The sequence below is a fragment of the Microcebus murinus genome, chromosome 16 (genome assembly GCF_040939455.1).
Source record: "Microcebus murinus isolate Inina chromosome 16, M.murinus_Inina_mat1.0, whole genome shotgun sequence".
NCBI lineage: Eukaryota > Metazoa > Chordata > Mammalia > Primates > Cheirogaleidae > Microcebus > Microcebus murinus.
This window is the reverse complement of record NC_134119.1, coordinates 11,118,726-11,129,884: the sequence shown is the minus strand read 5'-3', so window position 1 is coordinate 11,129,884 and position 11,159 is coordinate 11,118,726. Positions and strand designations below refer to the sequence as shown.

At 56.5% G+C, this 11,159-nt stretch overlaps 1 protein-coding gene across 1 annotated transcript; it reads left to right on the top strand.

Annotated features, from left to right (window-relative positions):
• The first annotated feature begins 4,407 nt into the window (after positions 1–4,407).
• SNAI1 (snail family transcriptional repressor 1) lies at positions 4,408–10,481 on the top strand. The gene is made up of 3 exons (XM_012766161.2): positions 4,408–4,567; positions 5,308–5,835; positions 9,436–10,481. Exons 1-3 carry the CDS (start codon positions 4,486–4,488, stop codon positions 9,618–9,620), a joined length of 795 nt encoding a protein of 264 aa, XP_012621615.1. The 5' UTR covers positions 4,408–4,485; the 3' UTR covers positions 9,621–10,481.
• The last annotated feature ends 678 nt before the right edge of the window (positions 10,482–11,159 follow it).

Sequence of the window (11,159 nt, the reverse complement as noted above, 5' to 3'; positions counted from 1 at the left end):
ATTGATTGTAAATCACATTTTTTAGTTATTGGTTTTACGTTTAGTTGGGGGGTGGGCACCTGTAGGAAATGCAGGCATCGGATCACATTTGTCTTCCTTCCAGAAGCCTTTCTGGTCACAGTAGAGCGTCCCCAATTGCCCTCCAAGGTCGTCGTGCCCGTTTTCACCCGCCTGAAAGGCGTGTGCGCCCACACCCCGCGACGGCCGCAGGGAGGCGCCGTGGCCGGCAGAGGGCGCCGGGGGACCGCGCCCCTGAGCCCAAGGCGGCCGCGCGGGCGGGAGGGCCTGGCCGGCCGGGGCCGCTGCAGCCCGGGCCGCAGAGGGCGCTCATTTCCGGGAGGACCAGACACCACAGTATTAAAAGTGTCACCTCGCTTTCCCCTGCGAGGCGGCCCGCGCCTTCTCCTGGGCGCGGGGCCGCACACTGGGGAGCCGGTCCGCGGCGCGGGCCCCCCCAAACCTCCGCCCCCTCGTGGTCTCCGCCGCTGCCCCCGGGGAGGAGGCGGGCCGGCCGGGGGGCGCGGACCCCAGGATGGCCCGCCCTCTTTGTCACCGGTGCCCTCCCCCGGCCCTCCCTCCAGCATTTGCACGGGCGGTCGAAAGAGAACGGACAGCCGGACAGCCGGGCCAGGCACTGTGTGCCCTGGTTTACCCGCTCGCCGTCCCCAGGAGATAGGAGCCGCCCACTCTTTACAGTTGAGGAAACTGAGGCCCACAGAGGCTAGGTAACTGGCCCAGGGTGACCCAGCCGGGAAGAGGTGGAGCGGAAATCAGTCTTTCAACAAGTATAATATTTGATTCTAGGCTCCACTACGTGCTTTGATAGACGACGGAAGTGGGTGTTGGGGGGTGCATGGGGTCCTTCTTTGGCCTCGGTGATCAGGGAGGGCTCCCTTAAGGAGGCAACTTAAATGTTTTTGTATTAAATATATCATTCGTACTCCAGCGTGTTTTGTCTGTGTAATAATAAAGATTCCTCCCTGCCTAGGAAACAGAACATTACCAGAATTCTAGAAGCTCCATGTGCACCCTCTCTTTACCCCACCCCTGCCATTCTTAAGAATTGTGTACTAAGGCCGGGCGTGGTGGCTCACGCCTGTAATCCTAGCACTCTGGGAGGCCGAGGCGGCTGGATTGCTTGAGCTCAGGAGTTTAAAACCAGCCCCAGCGAGAGCGAGACCCCGTCTTTACTAAAAATAGAAAAAATTAGCCGGGCATGGTGGCCCGTGCCTGTAGTCCCAGCTACTAGGGAGGCTGAAACCGGAGGATGGCTTGAGCCCAGGCGTTTGAGGTTGCTGTGGGCTAGGCTGACGCCACGGCACTCTAGCCAGGGGCAACAGAGTGAGACTCTGTCTCAAAAAAATAAATAAATAAATAAGAATTGTGTACTAAACATTTCCTTTCTTTTCTTCCTAGTTTTGCCACTTCCACATACATTCCTAACCAATATAGGGTTTAGTCTGCCTGCTCTTTGAGCCTTATGTAAATCCAGCTAATTGTTTGCATTTGTGACTTTTGCTTAACATTCTGTTTTTGAGATTGACCCCTGTTGTTGCAGAGTTAAATGTTTTAATGTTTAATTGTTAAATGTTTTAATTATTTTTTGGCACCAAGCCCATTGTTAGGGGTTGTTCATTTTTATTGCTGTATGGTATTCCCTTATAGTACAGTATTGTGCCACGGTTTATTAATCCATTCTACTGGTGATATAAGCACTTGGATTGTATCCAGTTTTTGGTATTAGGAACCAGGGTGCAATGAATATTCCCGTTTGTTTCTCCTGGGTTCGAGGCTGGGCAGCAGTTCTTAACGTTCCTTGCTCATTAGAATCACCGGAGGGAGTTTTAAAATATGCTGATGCTAGAGGTCCCTCCCAGACCGACTAATTGAATCAGGATGTTTGTGAGGGTGGGGCCCAGGATTAGGTGTTTTAACTGTTCCCTAAGGGAATTCCCTAAGGGAATCTAATACACTGCTAGGAGTAAGAACCTTTGGGATAGAATTGGCCCGGACAGACTTGCTGGGAGAGGAAAGTCATCTAGCTAATGCCAAACTTTTCCAAAGTGGCTACGCCCATTGACACTCATAGCCTCATCAATACTTGACACTGACGAGATTTTTTTGGGTTTTTTTTGAGACAGAGTCTCACTTTGTTGCCCAGGCTAGAGTGAGTGCCGTGGTGTCAGCCCAGCTCACAGCAACCTCAAACTCCTGGGCTCAAGCGATCCTCCTGCCTCAGCCTCCCGAGTAGCTGGGACTACAGGCATGCGCCACCGTGCCCGGCTAATTATATATATATATATATATATATTAGTTGGCCAATTAATTTCTATTTATAGTAGAAACGGGGTCTTGCTCTTGCTCAGGCTGGTTTTGAACTCCTGACCTCGAGCAATCCGCTTGCCTCAGCCTCCCAGAGTGCTAGGATTACAGGCGTGAGCCACCACGCCCAGCCCAAGATTTTTTCTTTTTTTTTTGTCCTTCTGATGGGCATGAAATGGTATCTCACTGTGAGCTTTTTTTAATTTTGTAATTTTTTTCACTGTGGTTTTAATTTGCATTTCTCTCATTACCAGTGAGGCTGAGCAGTTGGTGGAGTTGTCGCTGAAACAGAGAATGAAAAGAAGCTAGCCAGGTGAAGATCTAGAAGAGAGACTTAGGGCGAAAGGAAGGGCAGGTGCCAGGATCTTGTGGCGGGAAAGGGGCAGGACTTGGAGGAACAGCAGGAGGCCGGGAGCGGGATCGCTGAGCTCAGGGGAGGGAGAGAGGCTCTAGACTCGCAGGGGCACAGCAGCAGGGCCCCTTGGCCAGGGTGAGGACTTTGGTTTTACTCCGAGACAGGCATAGGGGAGGAGGGTTCGGGGCAGACAGAGTGGTCTGATTGCTGCCTCTGGCTTCGGGTGGAGACTCGTGATCAGCCGGGGACTGACATGGAGGGGGTGTATTTGTGGTAGTGACCACCTAGTGCCTGTCTCCCTCGGCCCACCCCCACAGCTAGAATGAGGGGAGGTTGCTTTTGCTCACAGCCGTTGCCCCCAGCACCTAGTGACCCGAGCAGACAATAGTCCCTGCCTTGTAGTTGGTGAGTGGGGACATAGGTTTCCTAGTCCTTGGCTCACAGGTGGAAGCAAGTACGGCCGACCCAAGGGATGTACTTCTGTGCCCAGTCCCCTGGCCTGGCCTGCCACACAGCGGGCAGGGCTGGGCTACAGCTGTCCCTCCCTGGTGCCTTCAGTCAGCGTCGGCTGTGGAGCCGGTCAAATCCTCTCCACACAGGAGAGACGCCCTCAGAGAGGCGAGCAGGCCGCCCGCAGCCCGGCCTCTCTGCTCCTCTCCCCCGCCTGCCTCGCGGGCCCTTTTCAACGGAGCTCTGCACAGCTCTCTCCTCCACTGAAAGCCCTGCCGCGGCTCCACACTGGCCTCGCGGCGAAGTCCACGCTCCCCTGAGGCGCTGGAGGCCGGACAAATCCGACCCTGCTGGCCGGGGGCTGCTCTTAGTTTCTCTGAAGTAATTATTGATTGTCACCTTGGGCCTTCCCCCTTGATATTTCTTCACTTCCTCCGGGAAGTCACCTCCGACCCGTCCCCACCCTTGTTCAGGTGACTGCCTCCTGTCGACTGTCACAGCGTCCTGTCTCTCCGTCAGAGCACACTTCCCTTTGCACTATAACCGTGTGTTTACTTCGTCTGTCTCCCCCACCGGACCCGGAGCTGCCCCTCGGCAGAGGCCCTGAGTGTTTTGTTCAGGGCTGTGTCCCCAGCTCCGGGAACCGTGCCTGGCACGTAGCGGGCGCTCGGTAGACGTTTGCAAAGTGCAGGAACGAATGCATCTCGCTAGATGATGCCAGGCTGCTTTGCAAAAAGGCTGTGGGTTTTCACACCGCCGCCAGCCACGCGAGGGTGTCCATTTCCACGCCTTCTCCCCAGCGGGTGCATTTCCCTCGTTAGTGCTCCCGGCGCCAGCCGGGCCGCGGAAATTTCCGCCCCCAGCCCAGGCCCGGGGCGGAGGCGGGTTTCGGGAGGTCGGGTGTCCGGACGGGCGGCGCAGCGGCGCCAGGGGGCGCCAGAGGCGCTCCGACCACGGGGCGCTGAGTAGGCAGGCGCGCGGCGGCCCGCAGGGTCCCACCTCGTGGGGGGCTCGCTGCTCCCGGCGTCCCTCCCCCGACAGCCCGCTCAGGGGCGACCCGGGCTGCGCTCGCTGCCGGGCCTCAGAGGGGCCCCAGCCCCGGCTCCCAGCGCCACGCGGCGCGAGCTCCGCCAGCCTTCGGCGCACCTGCTCGGGGCGTGGCCTTCGGCGAAGGCGCGCCTCTGATTGGCGCGGAGGTGACAAAGGGGCGTGGTTCCCAGAGCCCCGCCTCCCGCCCCATCTGGACTATTTAAAGGTGTTGGCGGCGGGTCTCTACTCACAGCGCCGCGGTACGGCCTCGCGAGTGGAGCCTCCTGCGACCCCTGCGCGACCCGGCGACCTCGGCTGCTTCAGCCACCATGCCGCGCTCTTTCCTGGTCAGGAAGCCCTCCGACCCCCGCCGGAAGCCCAACTATAGCGAGCTGCAAGACTCTAACCTAGGTGCGCGGAGGGGTGCCGGCCGCTGGGGCGGGGTTCGGGGGGACAGGCGAAGGCGGCGTGGGGGCGTCTGTGGAGATGGGCCTGGGCCAAAATCGAGTCAGAGGACCTTTTGTGGAGAACCGCGGGGCGAGGGCGACGGGGACAGGGGGTCCAGGTCCAGACCCCGGGTCGGGCGGCTGGGGCAGGGCTGTGGAGCGGGCAGTGGGCCGGGGCTGAGGGGGACGTTGTAGCCGGCCGCGGCGGGCGGGCGGGCTCCGGGAGTGGGAAGGGGAGGCGGCGGCTGTGCCCGGAGAGCCCTCCGGCCCGGTGGCGGAGAAGGGTCCGGAGTCCAGAGGCTTGGGGGGAGGGGTTGGGAGATGCGCTGTCTGGGGAGGGGGATTGGGGCAGGGTGGTGGCTCACGAGCTGGGGAGATTGGGGGCTGGGATAACTGGGGGGCTCTAGCTTCAGGCTGGGGACTTGGGGGACTCCGGAGGGGGTAGACCTGGGAATGAGTCCCTTAAGCTGGGACTGGAGAGTGCGGGGGCCCTTCCTGTAAGCGGCTCAGGTTGGGTGACCTGGGTGAGGAGCAGGCTGTGCAAGGGCAGGAACCTGGTGTGTCCTGCTCAGGATTTTATTTATCTAATAAGTATTGAGAGCCAGCCCCGCTCAGCACCTGGGCAGCAGTGGGCTAATGTTTGTTGACTGACTGAGTGATCTAATTAACGCCTGACCCAGCTCTTTTCTTTCTTTCTCCTCTCAGAGTTTACCTTCCAGCAGCCCTATGACCAGGCCCACCTGCTGGCAGCCATCCCACCTCCGGAGATCCTCAACCCAACGGCTTCACTGCCCACGCTCATCTGGGACTCTCTCCTGGCGCCCCAGGCCCAGCCAATTGGGTGGGCCTCCTTTCGGCCCCAGGAGAGCCCCAAGGTGGCAGAGCTGACCTCACTGTCAGATGAGGACAGCGGGAAAGGCTCCCAGCCCCCCAGCCCACCTTCACCGGCTCCTTCGTCCTTCTCCTCCACTTCAGCCTCTTCCCTGGAGGCTGAGGCCTACGCTGTCTTCCCAGGCTTGGGCCAAGTCCCCAAGCAGCTGGTCCGGCTCTCTGAGGCCAAAGACCCCCAGTCTCGAAAGGCTTTCAACTGCAAATACTGCAACAAGGAATACCTCAGCCTGGGCGCCCTCAAGATGCATATCCGAAGCCACACACTGCCCTGCGTCTGCGGGACCTGCGGGAAGGCCTTCTCCAGGCCCTGGCTGCTGCAGGGCCATGTCCGGACCCACACCGGTGAGTGCCCCTGCAGGCCGCCGCCCTGCTCACCGTCCCCACTGCTTTCTCTGTCGGCTTTTGTGAGTCTGGGTTTGCTGTTCTCATTTTCAAAGTTGTGGACACTGAGGTGCTGAGTCTCCTAGCTCAAGTTCAGGGGCCTCACTCTCTGGAGATGTTTGGCAGAAACATTCCTTCATCAGCTAAGGAGATGGGCAAAGTAGATACCTTTACAGGTCTCTGAAGTCTCACTTTCTCAGCCAAATGGGCTGGAGTCAGATATGGGAAAGGTGCAACCAACACCTGGCTGCTATGGCCAGGTGTGAAGGGGCCCACCCTGCCCCACCTTTCCCCGCCCACCCCCACCCTAGCCAGACAGGATGTTGTTTAAACCCCCTACCTGGCCCTGAATCCTGCTTTGAGAACTTTCTCAAACTTTGGGCTGATTGTTCATCTCTCCAAGCCTCAGTTTCCCCATCTTTTAAAATGAGTGTAAGTCACGTTGGGGGGTTTCTGTACAGGCTAAGTGGAAGAATGTGTATAGGAAGCACCTGGCAAAGTGCTTGGTACATAAGCTCTCAACAAAAGTGGTAGTTTATTCGCTCTGCTTCCATGCTGTGTGACCTTGGGCAAGGTATTTAACCTCTCTGAGTGCAGAGGATTATGGTAGGACACGTTTAAAGGGTGGGTATAAAGATTGTTAATCACTTTATAGAAACTTGCTGTAACCATTTTGGTTCTTGGGTCTGCTCTCCTCACCCCCACTCAATCCTATCACGCAGACCAGAGAACATGTTTGCTGGCAGAAAACACAGTCACATCTTGGGTGTTTCAAAACATAATACTAAATGTGTAGAAAACTTTCTGGAAAGGGAGAAAATAACTTTTTGGAACTTGCATGGTGGAGGCCACGGTTGTCGGGCTGCTCTTTGGAGAGGGTTCGAGGGTTGTGGCCCCTGGCCCTGGGCTCACCTGGCCAGGTTGGAGACTTGAGTGTGCCATTTTCTGGCCCAGCGGCTGACCTGAGTGCTGAGGATCCTTCAGGGAAGTGGTTTGGGAGACCTGGCATTTTGCAGGCTTTGTTGGTATCGTTATTACTTGACTTAAGACGCCCATTTCTCTTACTTTGTGAAAAATGGCCCTGATTTTAACACATCCCATTGCCTGGATTCCTGGGTGCCAGCCCAGCTAATGGGGCTCTTTGGGAGAGTTGAAGCCCTCAGGGTGCCCTCCTGTGCCTCCTGGGCCTCTCTCCCCTCTCATCCGGACATTATTTTAATGTAAAGGCATGGTTCAGACACAAAAACCCTATTGCTGTCCCCATTGACTCCCATTGTGTGCCTTAATGGCGGGCCCAGTGGGTGGGGGCCGGGAGGGGTGGAGCAGGTGCACGGGGCAGCGGTGCCCAGCACCTGTTCCGGGCTGCAGCTGCCGGCCCACTGCGTGGCAGGCCCCTTTAATCCGGGGTATCGCATGTACAGTGCCCCCCTCGGCGGCCTTTGTCCCCGCCGGCCTGGTGCCGATTTCACACTTGCTGGGAGCTCCATGAAGGCATCTGGGGGGCAGGGGACCTGTAAGGGCGGGGGTGTCTGCGCTCCTCGTGCACACGGCCCCTCAACCCCAGTATGTCCTATATGTCTCCTTCCTGCTGTGTTCAGGTTTATGTCTAATTACACTTTGAGCACTTGCTATGTGGGAGGGGCGTCACCCATGGCCCTAGGAGGGGGGTGCCATCACACCCCCATCTTACAGTTGGACCCCAGCCCCTTTCTGGACCTGCATAGTCAGCGCTTAGTTCACCAGGGAGCGTGCGAATGAAGAACTGAACTTCCTCATTCATGTGGGGAAGACCTTGTAGAATGCAATCATCAAACCCTTAAGGCCTGGCATGCAGAGGGTGCTTAATAATGAATGAGAGAAGTACTCAGGCTTCCCTTTCCCCATCCTGTGACTAGGTCCCCTACCCTGTGGTATGGCATGTTTCCTCATATATCTGTCCAGTGAGACAGCCCAGCCTGGCTCACAGGTGCTCAGTAAATACCTGTTAGGTGCATGTGTCCCCCAAGCCCAGCCTGTGGCCCCCCTCCCACCCCCGGCCCAGCGCAGTGCCCCAGGCCCCAGGAGGCTCTTCAAGTCTGGCTTGGGGATTTAGCAGGTGGGCCGTGGCCTGGGGGCACATCAGGCTGGGCGTGGGAGGTTAAGCGAATTGTAGTTTTTGAAAAAGGATATTTGGTATTATAGAATAGTGTCTGGCACATGGCAAGAGCTCTATTATGACTTTTTATTCCAGAAAATGCTATATCTCAAAGGAAAAACAAAACAGGGTTGTCAGTGTTTTTGAAACTATACCCTTTTGGTTGGAGCAGTGATTGTTAAAAGGCCTGAATGAGGGGTCAGGCTTCTCTGAGGCTTTTTGGTGGTTTTTTGTTTTTTTTTTTGAGACAGAGTCTTGCTTTGTTGCCCAGGCTAGAGTGAGTGCCGTGGCATCAGCCTAGCTCACAGCAACCTCAAACTCCTGGGCTCAAGCAATCCTTCTGCCTCAGCCTCCCACGTAGCTGGGACTACAGGCATGTGCCACCATGCCCGGCTAATTTTTTTCTATATATATTAGTTGGCCAATTAATTTCTTTCTATTTATAGTAGAGATGGGGTCTCGCTCTTGCTCAGGCTGGTTTCAAACTCCTGACCTCGAGCAATCCAGCCGCCTCGGCCTACCAGAGTGCTAGGATTACAGGCGTGAGCCACCGTGTCCGGCCACTTTTTGTTTAACAGACTTATTCTGCATGCACTTATTGAGCACTTACTATGTACACAGCTCTATGTGCAAGGCTTTCTCTAACACAGGCCTGGCTAGGCAGATGGTTTGTCAGGGCCACAGGTTTCTGTAGCCTGGTGGGGGGAGCCCCTGCCCTATGGGACTCTCAGTCTGATTGAAGGACGACAGGGAGATTTGGGATTACCTGCTATAGGCTAATGGGGGAAGCAGGCTGCTGGCCAGGCCCAGGGGAGTGGCCCAGCCAGCTCCAGGTGGGGGTGGGGAGGCCTCTTAAGGCCGACTCTTAAGCTTTGTCCCCAGACAAAGTAAATCGAGGACTGATAATAAGGAACACCAACCACAGCCTCTCTTTACAGGCTACATGTGCAGTGGTTAAAATTAGGGCTGTGGCGTCCCTGCTGGGTGACCCTGAACATGCTACTGTGTGGCTCAGTCTTACCATCTCTAACATGAGGACCACAGTAGGATCAAATGACTGCAGGATCCATCAGTAAAAGTGCTCAGCCATCATTACTGAGTCTGTCCCAGGTCCCTCGTGGTGTGGACAGTACTTTATCCTGCCTTCTCTCAATTACCAACTCCTGAGTGGGATATGAACAGGCCCATTTTACAGGTGAGAAAATAGAGGCTTAGAGAAGCCAAACAACTTGCCTGAAGTTGCAAAGTGGGAAGCAGCAGAGCTCCCAGTCAAATCCAGGCCTTTGGACACTAGATGTGTGTTTCACCAGGGCCTGGTTTTTCTGTGGTCACAGGATTCTTCCAGGGCTGAGGCTGTGTGGGGGAAGGCCCATCACCGACAGCTGTTCGGCTGCGCCTGACTCAGCCCCTCTGTCTTTCTCTCCTAGGCGAGAAGCCCTTCTCCTGCCCCCACTGCAGCCGAGCCTTCGCCGACCGCTCCAACCTGCGGGCGCACCTGCAGACCCATTCGGATATCAAGAAGTACCAGTGCCAGGCTTGCTCTCGAACCTTCTCCCGCATGTCCCTGCTCCACAAGCACCAAGAGTCAGGCTGCTCAGGAGGGCCCCGCTGACCCCAGAGGCTCCTTTCTCCTCTCCGTGCCCGCCCCCCCAAGCAGCCTCCCCAGCTCCAGAAGGAGGGAGCCTGCATCCTTCTCACGGCCGCGGAATTCCCTTCTGAGTGCTCCACTCCCAGCTGTGTCAGCCCCACGTGACTTTGAAGGCCATTTTCTGGCTCTCTTCTCTCTGCTCGGGTGCCTCAGTGGGCTCCAAAGGCGGCCTTTCAAAGTGGCCATTTTTCTGTGGATGGCTCATGGGAGAGCAGCTTGCAACAGAGACGCTTCCTGGCAGCCACTGCTCTCGAGCATTCTTGGGTTGGCCTTTCTGTGTGGGTTTGTGTATCCAGAGCTATTGGATACAGCTGCTTCGAGCTACAGGACAAAAGCCAACAGACTGACTCAGGGGACCCTGCTCCCCTTCCCCCCCTGCCTGCCCAAGGAACCCTCAGGCCACCCTCCAAGAGGTGTGACTAACTATGCAATAATCCGCCCCCAGGTGTGTCCACGGGGCCAGCAGGGGCAGTCTGGACACCTCGTCGTGTCCTCGTGTCTAGACCCTGAGATGCCCCTGGGCCTGGGCAGCTATTTCAGCCTCCTGTTTGTCATGGTAGCACCTGTTTCACAGGCAATTTAACAATGTCTCAAAAGGGACTGTGAGTAATGGCCATCACTTGTTGGGGCCCAAGTGGGGCACTCTGGCCTGACTGATGTGTCTCCCAGAACTATTTTGGGGGCCTGACAGGTGGGCCTGGGAGGAAGATGTTTACATTTTTAAAGGTACACTGGTATTTATATTGCAAACATTTTGTATGGAAACGTTTTGTATAGTTAACATGTACAGTTTATTGATATTCAATAAAGCGGTTAATTTATATGTAAAAAGTCTCTATTTGGTCTATTTGGAAAGGTCTTTAGGAAGGGAGGAGGGGCAGGAATTACTGGAGCTTAGATATTTCTGATGCAGCCTTAAGTCTTGTCCTTGGAAACATCACCTGGCTTGGGAGTCCCCGTTTGACTGTCAGGGACGTTGTGACTAGGTTTCCCTCTGGGCTTGGGTGTCCTGCCTGGCTGTCTGACACCTGTGTAGCAGGCAAGGGAAGGGGCAAGTGTGCAAGCTCCCTGCACTCTGCACCGGCTCTCATTCACTCTCATTCCAGCATTTTGCGGCTGAGGAGGGCACACACTGGCTCCCCGGGACTTAGGCCGCTGGGCTCTGCCCCGGCACTGCTGGTCTTTGGGGGCAGGATTGGAGCGGAATGCCGTGAGGGAGACAGAGGATGTCCTTCCTGTTTCCAAGGGCTCTGGGCCCCTCTCAGGCCTCCCTGTCAGACCCACACCTCCGTCTGGCCGCTGGGTACCAAATGGCCTTTGATGCGAGGAAATTGGCTGGCTGGAGCCAGGAGGGTGAGAAGCCAGGCCAAAGGGTAGGGGTCATTCAGCTTCCTGCTCTGAGGACGGGGAGGATGGTCAGCCCGGTCAGCTTGCATCCTGGGCTGGGATAATTCACTCCTGGCTGGCTGGCGGTGACCTCACTGCTGGGGGCCTCCTGGGGCC

Bases quoted from the DNA above. Each gene is read 5' to 3' on its own strand.
- SNAI1 (XM_012766161.2), top strand. From the start codon at position 4,486: ATGCCGCGCTCTTTCCTGGTCAGGAAGCCCTCCGACCCCCGCCGGAAG. The intron at 4,568-5,307 runs GTGCGCGGAGGG...TTCTCCTCTCAG, and splicing joins GCTGCAAGACTCTAACCTAG to AGTTTACCTTCCAGCAGCCC. The intron at 5,836-9,435 runs GTGAGTGCCCCT...TTTCTCTCCTAG, and splicing joins CCATGTCCGGACCCACACCG to GCGAGAAGCCCTTCTCCTGC.